Here is a 21046-nt window from a genome sequence, read left to right on the forward strand (position 1 = left end):
TCCTAGGTAGAAAAACTTGTTTCCAGGCTGGAAATACTTTTCAAAAAAGCATCAGTGAATGTTAGACATGGATCTGAAAAACACATTTTGCATAATAGGTTTTCTAATGTGCAGGAGGCAGCCATGGACACAGGTGATGTATGCAGATTAGGTCTTTGAAATGCTTCCTTTTTCCCCACTGTGGACTCTGAGATATTGTGTGTGCTCTGACAGATGAGTTTGGTAACTGCTATTCAAAATCTAAAGTTTTAAAGGAGATTTTGATTTTTGAGCTGTGCACTAGCAAAATTGACTTGGTCGTGTGTGTGTGTGTGTGTGTGTGTGCGCGCGCGTGCGCGCGCATGGGTTATCCTGTTTCACTCTCAGCATAGCTGAGTTGAACTCCAGTTTCTCCAACCAACATTTCTTTCTCTGTTTCTCGTTCCATTTCATCATATTTCCCCATCAGACTCCCAAAGCCTGAGGCTCATGCTGAATCTGTGTGCCTTCCCCACATCACCTCCCAGACACTGGAATCCCTGCTGGGTCACCACCTGTAACTTATCTCAGATTTGGTACCTCACCCTCCACACTGTCTCCTCCTTTGTTGATATTCCTTTCTTGTCTGCATCTGGATTAGTAGAACCATTTCCAGGTTTGCATTTGGCTTCAAAGCTTTATAATTTTGATTTCTCCATTTAAATTTTTTGATATTAACTATTCTGTGATTTCACTCCATATAAATGATTATGCTTTAAAAAAAAATCCTCAGTGACAAGTCATATTGAATAACCTTTTCAGATAGGGTCCAACAATTAAAGCTGAATCATCAAAAGACATCCTGAAAAAGAGTCCTGGGTTAAAAAGTCATGTTACTACCCCGTTGTAATTAAGAAGAGCATCAAGAGGAATCTTGGGACATTTCCTAGGAGAGTGGATAGCAGAGGGCTGTGATCTCGGTGGATGTCTTCAGGGAATCTGTGACCCTCAATGAGCAACCTAAAGGCATCTAAAAGAGTTTGGAATATCTCTGGACCAGGGGATGATGATGAGGTGGATGGGAGAAGGGGATTAATAAAGTATTATATGCTACTATGAAATGAGTGAAGTTTTTAGTCCTCAGTATTTTCTACATACAGTACTGTAGGTTGGGGCATACTGTGTGAGCAGGGATTCCCCTCTAAGAGTTCACGGTGTCATTTGCTCTGTGGGGCCTTGTGAGCAGCAGTTTGTCAGTTTGCTTTGCAGCTGCTTCTCCTGATTCTTCTCCAACCTGTGTATCAGGGAGGCTGCTTTGTTCTGCATCAGTCTGAGTTGATTCCAGAACCTTAGATCTCAGCAGGATGTTATTCTTCATGTTCAGGAACTCCATTCTCATTTCTTAGGGACTTATGGTAAGCTTTGGGCACCTTCTAGAATGAGAGGAAACTCGATATTTCAGTGGCTCCATGGGTTTGTGTGTTCTGAGTACTTGGAATGCCTCGGTTCCCTTTGCTCCCTCCTGTTAAACTTACAGGATTGCTTTAAAAGTCTGCGTCTTGATGATATCACCTGTGACCTGTGTGAACATAGCCTTGTGGGTTCATGTTGTCTAATGACTCTAGTAATGTCATTTATGGCCTTTGAACTGCTCCTCTAACAAAGGGGTAATTAACTCCTGTTCTATTGCACTCTAAAATTCACAATGCCTTCATATATGTCTGTAAATAATGAAACATGCTGCAGACATTATTAGTAGGCATATCAGCATCACTACATTCATTACTACATTTGGAATAATCATTAACTCTTCACCTAGAGTTTGGAATCTGTAGAAATCCCTGCAATCGTTTCACCTCTAGTCCTGATGGAAAATATTGAATGTTTTTCACTTGTTTATGGACTAGGGATTCTACTTTCTAACTCTCTTTTCTTTTTCTCCAAACTTCAAAGCTCTGCATCCTGTTTGAAGCCAGCTTCTGGGACATCTCAAAAGTAATTTCTCTTTTCATATGAAGAATCACAGGGAAGTAGAGACAGCTCATCTCCTAGATTATCTTGTGAAATGTTTAGGAGACATGATTTCTATCTACAGAGACAAAGAATAGCACAAACTGCATAACACTAGAACCTTGAGGTGCATTGGTAATTTCTTCCATGCCAATAAATATAAGATTATTGCTCCTTTTCCTTAGCACTGGAATAAAATTACAACGAGCTGTTTCAGGATGTATCCTTCACAGCCTGGATCCTTTACAGCAGGGATTCTCAAGATGGTAACGGCAGCTGCTGCTCTAGTGGTTTATACTTCTCCCCATCTTCCAGCACACAATGATTAAAATTGACTTACAAGTGTGTATGATATCATGAGACAGAATCAAGAAACTTTAACAAAACCTTTCAAGTTTATCATAAATGTGTTTAGGAAGTACCACCACATTGTAAAAGAAAACATTTGCCAATATTTGAAATATGGAAATGCACCAAATTGAGAAGTACAAATTTTATAAGCACAATGGTAATAACGTGTTAGAATCAATGTGCTAGTAAACCTGGAGACTGAAAATAACATTTTGTTTTGGTTTCTTCTTCTTCTTCTTCTTCTTCTTCTTCTTCTTCTTCTTCTTCTTCTTCTTCTTCTTCTTCTTCTTCTTCTTCTTCTTCTTCTCCTCCTCCTCCTCCTCCTCCTCCTCCTCCTCCTCCTCCTCCTCCTCCTCCTCCTCCTTCTTCTTCTTCTCCTTCTTCTTCTTCTTCCAAGGCCTTCCTATGTAACTGGCTGGTCATTAGCATGTAATCTTCCTGACTCATTTCCCTAGTGCTGATATAGGAGGTGTATACCATTCTGCCTTTCTCAACATTTTTTTTTTTTTTTTTTTTTTTTACCAATTTTATGTGATAGGTGTTTTGTCTGCATGTATGTATATGCACTACATGCTTGCCTGGTACCTGTGGAGGCCAGAGGAAGATATCAGATCTCCAAGAACTATAGATTCAGATGATTGTGAGATATCATGGGGTACTGGGACAAACCCAGGTTCTGTGGGAGAGCACCAAGTCCTCCTAAACTCTGAGTCATTTCTTCAGTGCCTGTCTCTAGGTTTTGACACACTTTTGAAATTTTTATATATCTTATAGATCCTTTTAAAAAGGCAAGGAGATAACCATAGGCAAAGACCCAGCCAGAGCTCTGTCATGATCCTCCAGCCTGAGGATGGATAGAGATGCCTCAGCATTTCTGTTCCATTTCTGTGTCTCCAGGAACTTGACTCCTTTGATCTTTTTGGAGTTAGGGACCAGTCTCCTCAGGGTCAGAAGGAGAGCAGAGGTCCTGAGGATCACAGAGCCTCTCAACTGCTCCCTGGCTTAGTCAAAGGGAGAGACTTCTGCTTTAGTGAAACTCTCCCTGGCACAGCTGAGGGGATCGAAGATCTTACCTCCATGAACTCACCTGGACCTCTGTGGTGCAGACAGCCTCCGGAGCAGCTCTGGAAGGTAACATTTGCCAGGTCCTATTTGTACTGTCAGGATTTGTGGGGCTCTTGGCTGCCATCAGGTAGTGCGGACTTCAAGTTTCAAGTTGTCATAGTGTCAGGGGGAAGAAAGGCCTCTGCAGGGCCCCAGTCCCTGAAGTACAGCTTCCCCTCTCTCCACAATTACTACATTGTTTTCCTCAGAAGTTATTCCAAGTTTAATTAGGGTTTAATTATTTTGAGAGGAAGGATGTGAGATGAGAAAATGAACAACTAACTGAGTTTCTTTGTACGGAGCTCCCTGAATCTCCAGACTGTTTTTCACCTTCCCAAAGAGACAAGCTATGATCTGGCAGGGGACCGGCTTCTGACACATAGACTAAGTCACCTGCTTCTCTTTCTTAAATCCCTGCTTAGACACAATTAGAATAAATGATGCTCAGCACTGGGAATTCTGCTTATTGAGCAAGTTCCAAACATGGGCCAGGATGAGTTTAGGTCCCTTGTTCTCCCTGTGCCCGTTGGTAGTTAAGGTGTTCGCTGTAATTGACTGTTTCATTCCTGCACTTTAAATATCATATGAGACTTGAAATATAAAGTCCAACCTTCCCCAACCACGACCTTATTCCAAAAACAATGTTTAGTTGTTATAAGACTTCAAGGACACTTCTAAAACTCATGTGTGTCCAAGAGTGGTCCTTCTGTGTACTTTGCATTCTAGTGCCCAGGAGCCCTTCCTATCCCAAATGCAAAATGATGGAAATAAATGCGGGTGTGGGCTGACTGTAGAAATGATGGCATCATCGTTTTGTTCTTGAGGAGAAAGCACCACTGGGTTTCCTTGGGAGATGAGTTCGCGGTCACTCGTCTCTCTTTGTGCATTGTGTGGTGGTGTCTCTACACATGTGGGTGAAGCTGACATCTAATAGAAATCAGAAATGCTTCTGCTGTAAATGAAATGACAGCTTTTGAGGAAACCAGGAATTCCATCCTCTCTACTGAATGGGGAAATCCAGGTGCACAGAAACTCAGTTGTACATTACATATGTCAGGGTGGACAGAAGTTGAAAAATAAAATAATTATTTCTGGTCCAACAAGGAGCACTTTCCTCTGTTCTCTCTGTTAATTTGTGTAGAAAATTTCTAAGTGTCTTTTTTACCTTTAAAGTATAAAGAAAAATAAAGCAATTTAAAGCTTGTAGTAGTTTGACTGATTTATTCAATAAAAGGCAAGAAAATATCAGAGAGTCCGTCATGTGGCTTCCATCGGGGATGAGTTCTGTGGAGAAAATTTGTCAACTGTAGGCTGTGGTGATATATTGTGTACCCTAATAAAGCTTATCTGAGGATCAGAGGAAAAAGCCAGCCACTATATTAAACATAGAAGTCAGGTAGTGGTAGCACAGGTCTTTAATCCTAGCATTCCAGAGGCAGAGATCCATTCTCTGTGAGATCAAGGCCACACTGGGAACAGAGCCAGGCGTGGTGGCACATGATTTTAATCCCAGCACTAACCATAGAGGTCTGGAGGCCTGTACAGACAGACAAGAAGTGATGTAGCTGGTTGGAGAGAGGAAGTGAGATGCTGAACAGAAAGGCATATAGACATGGGTATACAGGAAGTAGGTCTCTTTGGCTGAGGATTTCCAAGTGGTAAGAACATGGCTGGCATCCAGATTCCTCAGTCCTTGGATGGGGTTTCTGGCACAACTATTAGGGTGTTTGGCCATCCCATCCCCAGAGTAGGTCAGTTCTGGCTGTCTCTCGACCATTGCCAGCAGTCTATTGTGGGGGTATCTTTGTGGATTTCTGTGGGCCTCTTTAGCACTTTGTTTCTTCCTTTTCTCATGTGGTCTTCATTTACCATGGTCTCCTATTCCTTGTTCTCCCTCTCTGTTCTTGATCCAGCTGGGATCTCCCACTCCCACAGGCTCTCTTTCCCTCGACCCTTGTGCTTCATTACTCCCACTCATGTCCACGGCTAGGCCCTGGGTGGAGCTCCGGGAGTCTAATTAGCAAGGAAGAGGAGGGTTTATATGAGCGAGAATTGTTGAAACCAAGGTTGGATAAAGCACAGGGACAAATAGCCAAACGAATGGAAACACATGAACTATGAACCAAAGGCTGAGGGGCCCCCAACTGGATCAGGCCCTCTGAATGGGTGAAACAATTGATTAGCTTGATCTGTTTGGGAGGCATTTATGCAGTGGGACCAAGTCCTGTGCTCATTGCATGAGCTGGCTATTTGGAACCTGGGGCTTATGCAGGGACGCTTGGCTCAATCTGGGAGGAGGGGACTGGACCTGCCTGGACTGAGTCTACCAGGTTGATCTCAGTCCTCGGGGAAGGCTTTGCCCTGGAGGAGGTGGGAATGGGAAGTGGGCTGGGGGGAAGGGGAGAGGGGCAGGAGGGGAGAGAACAAGGGAATCCGTGGCTGATAAATAGAACTGAATGGTATTGTAAAATAAAATAAAAATAAAATAAAATAAAAAAAAAACATGGCTGGCTTCTTTCTGCTTTTCTCATGTCTCAGTTCTTGCCCCAATATCTGGGTCTGGGTTTTTTATTAAGAAGATCTTTTAGCAATTCATGCTACATTTGGTGCACAGACATGGTAGCAAGAATTTCTACCAAAAATCTGAGAATACCTTAAAAAATTCCAAAATGAAGCTAAAAACAGCTTCTTCAATGTGTTGCTCAGGAAGCCATGAGGTACAATGTGGTGGGTTTGTGGTGTGCAGGCTTGAGCTACAGCATGGTGGATTTAGCTTTTGCTGGTACATACCAGAAGAAAAACAAAACAAAACAAAAAGGTTTCTGGGCTACATGGTGCTTGTTGGAGGCATTGAACCACTACTTCCTGGAGTTGGTGGTAGGCATACCTCCACCATGTTGAAAAGCTAAGATGGGCAGAGTCAGCAGCCAAGGCTGCCGAGTTGGTCCTAGCAACACAGTTTAAGAGTTTAAAATCTCTCCTCGTCAGAGGAGGATCATAGATTCACAATAAGAAGGTTCAGATGGAATAAAACTCTAAATGGTTTGCAGTGTATGTAAAAATGTACATTGGCTTGGAAGAGAGAGGAAAAGGAGTATACAGTTATATAAAGAAATAAATAAAGAATATATACAGTTATAAAAAGAAATAGTTAAAAAAATAAAGTCTTTAAAGAGACAGTAAAAGTAATACAAAAAATAAGCCATGTAAAGATGGAAATTACACAGAGAGTCTGGATTATATTGTTTTGGGATTTTTAACTGCAGAAAGACATTTGATTGTAAAAGATACTCAGTTAAACATATATATATATATATATATATATATATATATATATATATATATATATATTAAAGGTATCTTGCCTTCAAAATTTATGTCTAAGGATATGTTGCTTTGGAAAAGAGGTTCTGCTTTTGTTTCCACAGAAGATGAGAGCCTGTGGATTGCTTCTAGGCTAATATGGTTTGATCAACCAAGACCCCCTGAAAGTTCTCCAATGACAGCCATGGCCCAGATGATCCAACATCCAAAACAGCTTCAAAGCAACTGGCTGAGGCAATGCAGCCTCACAGACTACTCCAGTTAGGACTTGACCATAATTCTTAATTTTCTCAGGATCCCTATTACATTGCTAGCACCCTCAACTAGCAGAGAGTAGTATGAGAAGCTACACCCAAATTCCAAAAATATTGTAAATGAATGTTTATTTTTATTTAAAGCAGGTTGATTATAAATGCAATCGCTTTCTAAAGAAGAAAAGGGATGATATTATAGATATGATAGGATGAAAGGGTAGATTATTGAATCTACTTTTAAGGAGCAAAACTTGTTTAAAACATTTTACATTGCTATAGATTTTAGTTTATTACAAATTTAAAGTTAATTTTGCTAAACTGTATGTATATTTCTATTCTTGTTTAAGGTATGTTTGTGCAGCTCATTTGAAATTATAATGTATAATTAAGAAACACAGATTAATAATTAGTCATCCATGATAATCAATTTATAGTCATGTTAGTTAAGTTTTCTAGGTATACATAGATATATTTCATTTAGATAGGTAATCTTCAAACACTCCAAAGACTTTCAGAATATGGCATTTAAATGTTTTAAAAACTTAGACTTTCTGGACAATAAGACACATCTGCTCCTGGCAAGCACTGATTTACTTCAAAGAGGAAGATGGACATCAAGGACACTCCATATGGAGTTTATCTCCTTCTTGGCAGAACTGGCCATTTGGGCAAGAAATTTTCCTTGCCTGGACTATTTGACAAAATGTTGTATCGACTGGACATACAGGACCCATGGAAAAATGGCCACTAAATTTTGCCAAAACAAGGCAAGATGATCCTTTAGGTTTCTGCTTCACAGAGGAGACTGCCAGACATTCTGCAGGACACAGGGAGAAGAAACTGAGAAATCCTAGGCCTATGGACTGAAGATGGATGTCCCAACATTGCAGGCGAACTTTAGATGACTGTCCAGGTAGCCAGCTGTCTCTGTCATTCTAGATTTTTGAAAGTTGCTTACAATGCACTTCCTGTTTACTTAGGTAATATTATATCCTTCTGGGGTCTCTGATGTAGTTGAAGACTAGATAGTTATAATTATATTTTTTCTATAAAAGATAAATTAGATATGAAACCTTAGACTCACAAATACAGGATAGATAGAAAATTTTCTTTATTATTGTCAAATACAAATAGACTAGCTACTGTAACTTAATTCTTGCTTGATAACTGTTTGTTATGTATAATTTTACTATATTAAAGCTAAAACTTTCCTTTTTGATTAGATATAAAAGGCAAAGTGCTGGGCGATGAGCAAGGGATGGGAAGCCAGCCAGTAAGTAGCTCCCCTCCATGGTCTCTGCAGCTCCTGTCTCCAGGGTCCAGCTCTGTTTCTGTTCCTGTCCTGACTTCCTTCAGTGAGGAAGAGTAATGCCAAAGTGAAATAAACCCTTTCCTTACAACTTGAGTTTTGGTCATGGTGTTTTGTTGCAGCAATAGAAACCCTAACTAAGACACATGTCACTAAAGGAACCCCAATGTTGATTGTTTCTCAAATGCTAATGCCAGGAAAGCATCCTTAGAAAAAGAACTGTGCAGTTTCCAAGGATACCCTGCCCCTGTTTCCATTGCTTCCCAGTGTGTTGGGTGGAATGTCCTCTCCGTGTGTAACTATGACAGCAAAGGCTTTGCTGGTTATGATAGATAGCAACAGTGATGTGGGGAGGATGGCAGGTTAGAAACAGTCAGCTCTGGCTGGAGTCTCCACAAGACTGAAATAAAACATCAGATGCTCTTACTAAAAGGAGAACTGTGCAGGAGGGAAACTCACTGCTGTGTTATAGTAAAGAATAGATGATGAGAGGTGAGGTGAATTCAGAAATACTCAGTTTTAGATCTGTAATGAGATAGCATGGACTCTAGAAACAGGTGCAAGGCAAAATGGTGTGTAAAGGGAGAATCCTCTCCCTTCTGTAGGGCTTCTAGTAAGAGAAACGCCTCAGAGACTCCAGATGGTATATTACAGCACAGTGGAAAGTATGGTTTAATCCAGGAGATCCTGATCCTCAAGGCAGACACAGAAGAATTGGTTCCCAAGGTTTCTTTGCTCTCTGGTACCCCTATGGGGACTCACCCTAAAACATGCCTTGCAATCACATATTTTGACAGTCAAGAACAGAAGCACAGGCCTGCATTTTGTGTCTCCAAGTCCCAGTAAATGCCCCTCTCCACTGGTCAAAAAAATAAAAAGTAAAAAACCCATGTCTCTAAAAATGCTTCAGAAAGTCAAGTGGAAGAGAATAAAGTCTTTATTTTTTTCTTGGCACCAATGACAAAAATATATACATGTCTTACAAACACCAGGATCTTCTCTAGGATTGATTCTAGGTTCATTAAGAGAATGGAAGGTGATGAAATCAAAACTTGGCAAATATCTCAAAAGGGTAAGAGAAAAAAATATACACAATGTATGATGAAAATGTTTTAAGAGAAGAAGTTGAGATTAATCATGTTCTTTTGCTTCAGGGAGAATTAGGATTTTCATTTTTATATTTGTATTCACCCTTGAAAATGGGATGGGACCTTTGATCCATCCAGGATTCAATTTCACATTCAAAAGTAAGGATGAAGATGATAAAGGAATTTCCTTCAATTACAGCCAAGTGTGTTTATCCTGCATTGGGTATCAGGAGTGCCTTTGTTTACGAGGATACAGTGGTGTTAGGACAGAATTTGAAAAGGGAGGTCCATCTGGTTGGGGATACCATTTATTTAAGGAAGAAGGAGTAAAACCATTGCTTATGGCAGACTATGGTGAACTAGAACGTGTGCAGATGAGGCAAAGACACCTTGTTCTGCTCAGGTGTGTGGTTGAGATGTGCTCAGAAAGTAGAGTGTGAAGTGACGGACGTCATCTATTATGTCCTCCACACAACAAGGGCTGGAGAAAAAACTGATTTCCCTCTGTACCAGAGGCAGGTCTCTATTCTGATTCATAGCCTTGGTTTAGAAAGGTAAAGAAGGGATCAGGAATATGGGGGAACTCTAGACATGGAAACTTTGCTGTTGTTCATTTTCTCACTTCACATGTTTCTGTGATGTAATGAAAACCTAATTAATCCAGGGGTAACTTTGGAGGCAAACAAATGTCGTAATTGAGGAGGGAGAGGGAAAGCCATGCTTTAGGGACCAGGTTCTGCAGAGGGCTCCCTTTTCTCTACAGCACGATGTGTTAGTGTCTTGAGGATACTTTATGGTGACAAGTTCTGTACACACACTGAAGGTACAAATATGACCCGGGCAGGCTCACTTGCCAGAAGTACCCGGAGCCCATGTGCACCTCATCATCGTGGTGAGTAGACCTCACGGTTTCTTTTAATCTCGTGTGTTATGCAATATTTTGCTTAAAGACACCCATGTGGCTCTCTTGGACTGAGCTGAGGAGTAGAGGGAGATGCTGAGCCTGGTCACCTTCAGTTTTCTGCTGACACTTGAAATAACTGGGGCCATTTCCAGAACACATGACGCCAGGATGCAGGGTGCTTCCTACCCTGTGCCCAGGGTCAGCCACCCTGAGAGAGTTTGGGGTGAATCTTTGTCTAATGTTCTCTCCTTTCTTCCAGTAACTAAAAATAAATAGAACCTTTTCAAATTTCTATGAAAAATGTCTATTTTCTCTAATCTCAAGTTCACTTGCCTTATAAGGATGTCAGTGATGTAAATTTAGTCCATCCATTTCATTTTTGATGAATTTCTACATGGCCTGTGTCAGCAACTGTGTCTGTTCTAGTCTGCCGGCTAACTCTCCAGGCTGCTGCTGTTCACCGTGAAGGTTTCTTTTGTGAATCCATCCTCAAAGTCTCCATCCTGACACATGATGTTGTACTGAAGTAGTAAGTCAGTATCTTCATTGTGTTCCTAGACCGTGGTGAGGGCTGTTAAGAACTACAAAGATGGAAAAGTAAGCCTGGCATGGTAGGTAGCACACACCTTTAATCCCAGCACCAGACAGGCAGAGGCAGGTAGATCTCTGTGAGATCAAGGCCTGTCTAGGAGAGACCCAGGCATCTCATAACAACAACAACAAAAGATTAAAAACATAGTTACAAACTTGCCAGACTTGAGTTGCTATAACTCAAGATGATCTCACCCCAGTACAGAGAATCAAGGAGCAATAACCTTATGTTTTAATTTGAGAGCTGATTTAGAAGCCAATCCAATGGGACATTATCCCCCATCAGAATGCAAAGCCCACCCTGTTTTGTTTTGTTTTGTTTTGCTGCTGCTGTTTTTCTTCTGTTACTGTGTAATGGGAACCATTGAGACATTTTCACGCACACGTCATTGTGTTTTCCTGTGTCCGTCCTTACTGCTGTTCCTTCTTCTTTCCCCTCCCACTGGTCCTCCCTGCGAAGTCTGTTTTTGAAACTACCTTCCCGGAGTCAGAGGCACCACTGTTGTGCCCGAGGTCCATGCAGAGACCCATAACCAAATGTCAGGCAGAGCTCAGGGAACCCCGCAGAAAAGGAGGAGTGCCTGCCGGGGTCCAGCTTTGGCTCAGGTTCAGGTCCTGAGAAGGGGAAGGGGCCTTAGAGGAAGGAAAGCATCTGACCACCAGGTGGATTGCACTCAAGTGCCCTGGAATAGCTCGAGCTGGACAAATAGAGTTCTGGTAAGTTGGTAGAGCACTGACTGCTTACTTTTCCATCACAACCTCAAGATTTAAATTTCCATCAGCCATCTTCTAAACACAGACTTAAAAGTGCTTTTCATTGGGCTAAAATATGTATCGGGCTCTCTAGACATAGGAATACATGTTCATGCTTTTTACCAAAAGCCATAGCCTTTGCTAAGATACCAAGATGTAAATCTGTTCCACCTGTTTTACAGAGTCCTGTTAACTGTTTTTTTTTCTACAATATTGATGTCAGTGTAAGATTAATGTTAATATATCTAAAGCTTTTATCTCCTCTGGTAAACTGAAATTCTTGCAAGCTTCAAGGAATCAAGAAATCATAAGGCTTGGATCCACCTTTCACAGATCAAAAGGACTCCAGGTAAGTGCAGCCTAAATTTCCCCACCAGTCTGTTCCTGAGGATGGACTCTCTCTCTCTCTCTTTCTCTCTCTCTCTCTCTCTCTCTCTCTCTCTCTCTCTCTCTCTCTCTCTCTCCCTCCCTCTCCCTCCTGAGTCTCTTGGGACTCCTCCTCTTCCACAATTACTAGGACTATGGACCTAAAAGTTCCAAATGTAATATTTTCCTTTAAGTTCCTAAATTTTAACTTCTGCCCCTAGTCTACATCTTTCTTGGCAGATTTCCCCTTAACTGACAGACATCATCCAGGGAATGGCAACTAACTACAACCTTCTCCAAAAGACTGTGAGCCATTGAACTTCAAAAAGCTGATATGGACCAGTCTGGCCAATTGATTGCTCTCTATCCATTCACCGGATTCAGGTAATCAGATGCTTCTGATAAATGCCCCATTGCTCAACCTTCCTGGGGCCTGACAACCAATGCCCCAATTGAGCTGGAAGCAGCCACAGAAGAGAGTACATCATCCCCGCCTTCATGACAGGTTGAAAAAAATGCTAAGTCTAAAGAAAACTCCTTGACATAGGGGACAAAATGGCTTCCACTAATGCCAATTGATATAGCAAAAAAAAAAAAAAAGGGCTCAGATTTATCAGCAATAGATTCTTTAACTAAAATGTTTCTGCAATATGATAGGACACTTGACCTGCTCTATGTAGAACAAAGAGATAGTATCCATCACAAGGCCTTTGGCTCTTCTGCTTTCTTTAATTACTGTTGGCTCTACTATTACTATTAATTATTACTATTTCTATTAATTACTGTTGATACAATAACTAAATGATAATTCCTGCTTGGGAACTATTATACTAATGGTTATTAAATCTAACTATAAACTGGTACCATCATAGAGTCAGAGATCTGACCCAGAATACAACTTCAGCAGGAAATGTTAGACCTGAAATTAATCTGTAAGACCCACTTGTCCAAAGACCAAGTAACTTCCTGGGATTCTGGAAGTTGTAGTTCATGAAGGATAACACCTGCCCAAGAACAAAGTATCTTCCTAGGATTCTGGAAGTTGTAGTTTTTGGAAAATAACAACAAAGCCTCATGGGAAGTAGGGATGTAGGGTAAAAGGGCCAGCCAAAGAAATACATCCTGACCCTGAAACTAGAGCCAAAAAGTTAAAAAGAACCAGCCAAAGAAACACACCCTGACCCTAAGACCAGAGTCAAAGAAACATACTTTGGTCCTGAAAGAAATTCATCTTGACCCTGAAACCAGAGCCATTTAACTGGCCCTAAAACCAGAGCCAAAAAAGGTTAACAAGGGCCAGAGAAAGAAACACACTTTGGACCTGAAACCAGTGCCAAAGAGATACACTCTACCCCTGACCAACTCAGCACAAAAAATGAGCAAATCCCTAAGAATGAAAACAAACTAATCCCTGAGCATGAAAACCAATCAGTCCCTGAGCATGAAAACTAACCAATCCCTTAGCATGAAATCCAGGCAATCTCTGAGTTTGTCCAAGCTCAGGGATTGAAATCTGACCAATTCCCACCCTGAAAAATCTTCACCCTGGAAAAACTTCCCTAAGACGTCCTATATATGCATTGTACCTGTGCAGTTGAGAGCTGCCTTTTTGTACTCTGGCAAAGGCAGCCACTCTCCTGGATTCTTCCTTCCCAATCCATCTCCTGAGTGAGATTTGGGTGAAGACCTTTCACCAGAGTAGAGAGGGTCTGAGAAGTAACATTTTTTTTTTTTTTTTTTGGTTTTTCGAGACAGGGTTTCTCTGTGTAGCTTTGCGCCTTTCCTGGAACTCGCTTTGGAGACCAGGCTGGCCTCGAACTCACGGAGATCAGCCTGCCTCTGCCTCCTGAGTGCTGGGATTTAAAGGCATGCGCCACCACTGCCCAGCTGAGAAGTTTCAATTTTAACTCTGAGCAGGAATAGAACTGCTACATTTCTGTGGGGAAACTCCCTTAGCTGAGTGGAGCAGAGAAGTAACTGCTCTCTGCAGGGAAACTTTCTTAGCAGAGTGGAGCAGAGAAGTAATAGCTTGCCCAGAGGAGCAGAGCTGCTACATTCCTGCAGGGAAACCATCCACTGCAGAACAGATCTGTAGGTATCACATGGTTTCTGACAACCAGGATACTTTTTCCTTCAGAGCTATAGGTATAGCCTGGCTTCTGATGGCCAGGATACCTGTCCCTCCAGAACTGTAACACTTACATGATGGCCTATGGTTTTTGCCCATATAAACCCCATCAACAAGAGTCTCCAGGCCACATAGCTGGAAAGTTTCCAGGTGGTGGTCATGATCAAATTCCATCTTGGTCAGTACTTAAAATTTTATTTTATTTTTTCATTTTTCTTTATTAAGAAATTTTCTACTCACTCCACATACTATGCACAGATTCCCCCCTCCTCCCACCCCTCAGCCCTCTTTCCCAAGCCACCCTACATCCCCACATCCCCCAAATCGAGGTCTCCCATGGGGAGTCAGCAGAGCCCAGCTGACCAAGCCTAGGCAGGTCCAAGCTGCTTCCCACTGCACCAAGACTGCATGGCGTCACACCACAGGCACCAGATTCCAGAAGCCTGCCCATGCACCAGGGACAGATCCCGATCCCCCTGCCTGGGTGCCCCCCAAACAGTTTGAGCCAAACAACAGTCTTCCGTATCCAGAGGGCCTAGTCCAGTCCCATGGGGGCTCCACAGCCACCAATCCACAGTTCATGGGCTTCCACTAGTGTGGCCAGTCATCTCTGCATGTCCTCCCATCATGATCTCGACATCCCTCGCCTGCATTATCTCTTTTCTCTCTCATAAATTGGATCCCGGAGCTAAGCCTGGTGCCTGGCCGAGGAGCTCTGTATCTGCCTCCATTAGAAACTGGACAAAGGCTCTATGATGACAGCTAGGTTATTTGCTAGGCTAGTCACCAGAATAGACTGGTCCAGGCACCCTCTGAACCACTGCCAGCAGACCAAGGTGGGGTCAACCTTGTGGATTCTTGAGAGCCTCCCCAGCACTCTGCCTCTTCCTATTCCCATGATGTCCTTATCTATCATGATATCTTCCTCCTTGCTCTCCCACTCTGTCCCTGTTTCAGCTTGACCCTCCCATTTCCCTATGTTCTCTTCCCCCACTCCTCACTCCTCGCTCTCCGCCACCACCCCCCCCCCGACACACACCCAGTCCACTCATGTAGATCTCATCCACTTCTCCTTCACAGGGTCATCCATGTGTCCCTCCTAGGGTCTTTTCCTGTTAGCTGGCCTCTCTGGAGTTGTGGGTTGCAGTCTGGCCATCCCTTCCCTCCCATTTAGTATCCACTTATGAGTGAGTACATACTATGTTTGTCCTTCTGAGTCTAGGTTACCTCACTCAAGATGATATTTTCTAGTTCCATCCATTTGCTGAGTAGTACTCCATTGTGTATATGTGCCATATTTTCTTTATCCATTCTTCAGTTGAGAGGCATCTAGGTTGTTTCCAGGTTCTTACTATTACGAATAATGGTGATATGAACATAGTTGAGCATGTGTCCTTGTGGTAAGATTGAGCATTCCTTGGGTATATGCCCAAGAGTAATATAACTGGGTCTTGAGGAAGACTTATTCCCAATTTTCTGAGAAACCACCATACTGGCTTCCAGAGTGGCTGTACAAGTTTGCATTCCCATCAAGAGTGGAGGAGTGTTCCCCTTGCTCCACATCCTCTCCAACATAAGCTGTCTTCAGTGTTTTTGATCTTAGCCATTCTGACAGAAGTAAGATGGTATCTCAGAGTTGTTTTGATTTGCATTTCCCTGATGACTAAGGATGTTGAGCAATTCCTTAAATGCCTTTCAGCCATTTGAGATTCTTCTTTTGAGAATTCCCTGTTTAGCTCTTTAGCCCATTTTTTAATTGAATTGTTCAATATTTTGGTGTCTAGTTTCTTGAGTTCTTTATGTACTTTGGAGATCAGTCCTCTATCAGATGTGGGGTTGGTGAAGGTCTTTTCTATTCTGTAGGCTGTCTTTTTGTCTTATTGACCATGTCTTTTGCCCTACAAACCTTCTTAGTTTCAAGAGGTCCCATTTATTAATTGTCGCTCTCAGTGTCTGTGCTACTGGTGTTATATTTAGGAAGTGATCTCTGGTGCCAATGCGTTCAAGACTACTTTCTACTTTCTCTTTTATCAGGTTCAGAGTAACTGAATTTATGTTGAGGTCTTTAATCCACTTGAACTTAAGTTTTGTGCATGGTGACAGATATGGATCTATTGTAATCTTTTACATGTTGACATCGAGTTATGCCAGCAACATTTGTTGAAGATACTTTCTTTTTTCCATGGCTTCTTTGTCAGAAATCATATGTTTTGGCTTCTTTGTCAGAAATCATATGTTCATAGGTGTGTGGATTAATGTCAGGGTCTTCAATTTGATTCCATTCGTCCACATGTCAGTTTTTATGACATTACCAGGCTGTTTTTATTACTATAGCTCTATAGTAGATCTTGAGGTCACGGATCATGATGCTTCCAGAGGTTGCTTTATTATACAGGATTCTTTTAGCTATCCTGGGTTTTTTGTTTTTCCATATAAAGTTAAGTATTGTTCTTTCCAAGTCTGTGAAGAATTGTGTTTGGATTTTCATGGGGATTGCATTGAATCTGTATATTGTTTTTGGTAAGGTTGCCATTTTTACTATGTTGATTCTACCTATCCATGAGCATGGGAAATCTTTCCATTTTCTGATATCTTCTTCAATTTCTTTCTTCAGAGACTTAAAGTTCTTATCATACAGGTCTTTCACTTGCTTAGTTAGAGTTACCCCAAGGTATTTTATATTATTTGTGGCTATTGTAAAGGGTGACATTTCTCTGATTGCTTTCTTGGCCTCTTTTTTATTTGTATATTGGAGGGCTACTGATTTTTTTGAATTAATCATCTTGGTCAGTACTTAAAATTTTAGTAAAAGCTTGCTTAAAGTTGGCCAAAATTGTGGAACTGGTTGTTCTGGCAAATTTCAGAATTAACACTCAAGTGACACTTGCATTTTCCTTTTAGACAACATACTAATCTTCTGCAACTCAATTCATTGCAGATGAAGAGAAAAGACATTTTATATAAACCACACTTAAGAATTTAGAATAACCAGGGAGAAGGAAGGATGAATGAAAAATTTGGGCATAGACTTAGGGTAAAGATTCAGAGGAAAAGCAAAGATAACAGCTTGCCATGTTCTGTTACACATTTGCTTTTTTTAACTAGGTGGTTTTTGTTTTATTTAATGTAAATATTGTGAAAGTTATTGTTTTCTTTCTTAGCTGGTACTAAAAAATGTTGATTTCTGTATGCTGATTATATATTCTGTGGCTTTCTGAAATAATTTATCACATCTTCAAGAGTATTCTGGTATAGTCTTTGTAATCTTTTAAGTACAGGTTGATATCTGCAAATAAAAACATCTGTATTTATTCTCCATTTCCTTTCTGTGTGTTTCTCTTCTTTTATTACCTGGCTAAGGTGCTAAGGAAAAGGATGAGGTAGGGCACTAAAGGTGGTTTTTTAGGAGAATACAAGGTATATATGCGTGAAAATGTCACACTAGAACCTATGGTTTGGTACAGTTTATGAACGTGAATAGTAATAAAGCAAATTGATTCCTTGATGCCTTTGCTGATTCTACTGTAACCAGTAGATCTTATGTAGTAGGGATACACTTTGACTCAATGTTGTGGAACTACAGAAGACCAGTAAATATTTCTAAGTAATAAAATTGCTATCATTGGATCTAGCTACATGGCATTAAGAGAAAATTGAATCTAGCTTAGTGGCATTAAGAGAAAATGAAATTTATATGTGCATATGTACATGCAAATGGAAATTTTTATTTACAATTTGGGCTAAAACTGGGGAAAGTTGCTTTCAGTCTGTCTCCACATTGCCCCATAGTGGTCCTAAACTTTACAGAAATTATGCAACAAAGGTTAGTAAATAGGCATACATATGTCGCTTTGCAGCTCAGTTTTCAGAGTGGAGAAAAGCCTTTCTACTGATACCAGGGCCCAGGGCTTTGGGGGTTGACCACATTCACTCTCAGTATGATAGTTCCAGTAGAAAACTGAGCCTGGGGAAGATAATTTTAAATCTTAGTTTGAGTGACTCATTATACAATCATAGAATCAGTGTTTGTGTTTAATATGTATCTGGAAATACTGGGGTCTAAGCATCTAATATACAATAAGATGGAAGGAACATAGGAAATGCTACACTCATCAATTGAAAGACATAAGGGAATACTGGGCAAATAAGAGGTGCCGTAGAAATCAAAATGTGGTTAAATTTGAGAGGTGTTCAATACGTTAAAACCACAGGACTTCACAGATGTTTGTACATGGCACGTGGCACAGGCAGACAGGTTAGCATTATTTACAGAATTGGATTACAGGAATGTGACAGAGCAAAATATAAAATGCTTGGAAAAATTCTGGTAGGGGCCACTGGTGTTACTTCAGCCATGCTGAGAGAGAACATAGGTGAGATATATCAATTTTGAACAAGTAGATGATTTTATAGTATAAGTTAAATATATAGCTTGGAAAGATTTTTCTAAAAACAAGTCTTTAAGGAAGTTCTGGGTCAATAAATCTGAACAATAATATATATCATTATTTTATCATCCAGAAAACTGAGTGGCTTTAAAACATTTTTTTTTTTTTTGCTGATACTTATCATGATTTATTGATTTCTTCAAAAAGGTGCTTGCTTGGTCAAGTATTTCTGCCTCAGATATAAGGATGGTTTTGGACCCTGTGAAGGGCACAGTCTTCCTCTGTCTCACAGGGCTTGGCACCATGGGGAACATCTTAGTTTTTGCCAGTTACATGCACATGTTCCAAAACACAGAGAAGAAACCTATACACCTCATTCTTGCTCACTTGGCACTCACAAACATCATAATGCTCCTTTCGAAAGGGATGCCGAAGACTATAGAAGCCTTTAATTTTGGAAACGTCTTAAATGACACTAGTTGTAAAGTTGTTGTTTACCTGGCAAGAACATCCCGGGGCCTCTCCATCTGCACCAGCAGTCTCCTCACTGTGGTCCAGGCCATCACCATCAGCCCCAGACACTCCAGGTGGCAGAGGCTCACCCTAAAGACTCCACAGCACATTGTTTTCTCGCTGCTCTTCTTTTGGATACTCAATTTCTTGATCAGCATGAATTTACCATATTACATCAAAAGTATCAACAGTGTGAACATAACACAGGTTAGAAAAAGTGGCAACTATTGCTATTTTCTGCCAGGAAACTGGATAACAAGATGGATTTTTCTCATCCTCATGGTCCTGAGAGATGCAGTGTTTCAGGGAGCCATGGGAGGGGCCAGTGGCTACATGGTATCTCTTCTTCACAAGCACCACCAGCATGTCCTCTACCTTCAGAAGGCCAAGCTTCTCTACAGAACTCCCCCTGAGCTGAGAGCTGCCCAGAGTGTCCTCCTTCTGATGCTCTGTTTTCTTTTCTTCTACTGGGCAGATTGTTTTATTTCTTTAATTTTTACTTTCTTCTTAGAAAATTATTCCAAAATACTGTATGTTCCAGAGTTTCTAACTCTTGGATATGCAGTTATCAGCCCCTTTATACTTATTCAGAGAGATGGACATCTGACAACTAAATATTGTCATACTCAGTAAGAGAGTTCAGACATTGATAAATGTCCATTGATCATCTCAGTATATGCGGGGACCTGCCCCACCAGGAACTTAGGTCACCTGTGAAGAGGTGGCCTGGAACCGAGGAAGGGTAAGTGCACACAGCTAGCCCATTCCCCAGCATCCCTCTTACCCAGAGACAATCAGATGTACTGGGGAGTCAAGTCAAGCAAGAACTCATTTACTGATAGGCAGTAAGTCTCTTCTACACCAGAAAACCTCAGAACCCTGGGAGGGGGTGAAGGAACCAACCAATCATTTAAAGGTCACCCTATTTACAAGTTGTTTATGTCCTGAAGCCATCTCCTGTTTTTAGTATCTTATCTTAGCATAAATAATTTGAGCATACTTCCTTCCTCACCATTTGTCTCTAATCTCCATACAAACAACCCAAGCTAACTTCCTCTCAGCCATCCTTTGTATCTATTCTCTGCACAAACTTCCTCTGGTACCATTTGTATCCACTCTCTACGCAAACAGCTTAAAGCATAAGCTCGATTTATCTGAGTTTCTCTCGGCACCCTCTTTGCAGCCCATGTATGCCCCACAAGCATACAAAACCTAAAACTTGATAGTTTTGTTTAGCTGCACATATTACCATATCTACTAAGAGTATCTCAGCACATAAGGGTGGATCCACACTCAACAAATGTTGATTGTCCTTAGCTAATAATGAGACTGAGGAAAGTCCAAAGCCCCAACTGTCTCTTTCTCCATCTTGCCTTCCTGTGTCTATAAAGGATCATTCATGATCACCACTTCTGGTAGTAGAAAGAGTTATAGAAGCACACCATTAATACATGATAGAGACAATGTGTAAATATCACAGTGACTCCCACTGAATGATACAATTAATCTGTTAATGATTATAATGAAAATAAATGCATTACATTTAGGTTTGAAAAAACAGATCTACAGGTCAGCCTGGTCCTACAGTCCTGGCTGACTGAAGATATCCACAGGCCTGCTTTGTGCCACATGGCCCAGGTGGGTGAAAGACACCCATAGGCCAGCCTGTGTAGGCAGTGTTTCCCAACTAGACTACAAATCAGCTCTATTCCACCAGTCACTCCCCAAAGAACCACACAGAGTTAATATTAATTATAAATGTTCAACCAATATCTCAGGCTTGTTTTTACCTAGCTCTTATAACTCAAATCAACCCATTTCTATTAATCTATGTGCTGCCCCAAGGCTCATTTACGTCATCTATGTATTTCTCATCCTGCTTGCTCTGCATCTCGTGGCACTTCCTCTGAATCTGCCCTTCTTCTCCCCAGCATGCTCTGTGCACTGAAAATCTTGTGTAGCCATAAGCCAATCAGCTTTTTACTAACAATGAGAGCAACTCATC

At 41.2% G+C, this 21046-nt stretch overlaps 1 protein-coding gene across 1 annotated transcript; it reads left to right on the forward strand.

Moving 5' to 3' along the window:
- Window positions 1-14224: 14224 nt before the first annotated feature.
- Window positions 14225-19674, forward strand: LOC143273175 (putative vomeronasal receptor-like protein 4). The gene is made up of 2 exons (XM_076571548.1): window positions 14225-14258; window positions 18803-19674. The coding sequence occupies exons 1-2, from the start codon at window positions 14225-14227 to the stop codon at window positions 19672-19674; spliced, it is 906 nt and encodes a 301-aa protein (XP_076427663.1).
- Window positions 19675-21046: the final 1372 nt, after the last annotated feature.

This window comes from Peromyscus maniculatus, chromosome 5, assembly GCF_049852395.1.
Source record: "Peromyscus maniculatus bairdii isolate BWxNUB_F1_BW_parent chromosome 5, HU_Pman_BW_mat_3.1, whole genome shotgun sequence".
NCBI classification, from domain to species: domain Eukaryota; kingdom Metazoa; phylum Chordata; class Mammalia; order Rodentia; family Cricetidae; genus Peromyscus; species Peromyscus maniculatus.

Coding starts and splice junctions, on each gene's coding strand:
- LOC143273175 (XM_076571548.1), top strand. CDS start 14,225: ATGGTTTTTGCCCATATAAACCCCATCAACAAGA. Junction 14,259..18,802: donor TATAAACCCCATCAACAAGA/GTCTCCAGGCCA, acceptor TGAAGGGCACAG/TCTTCCTCTGTCTCACAGGG.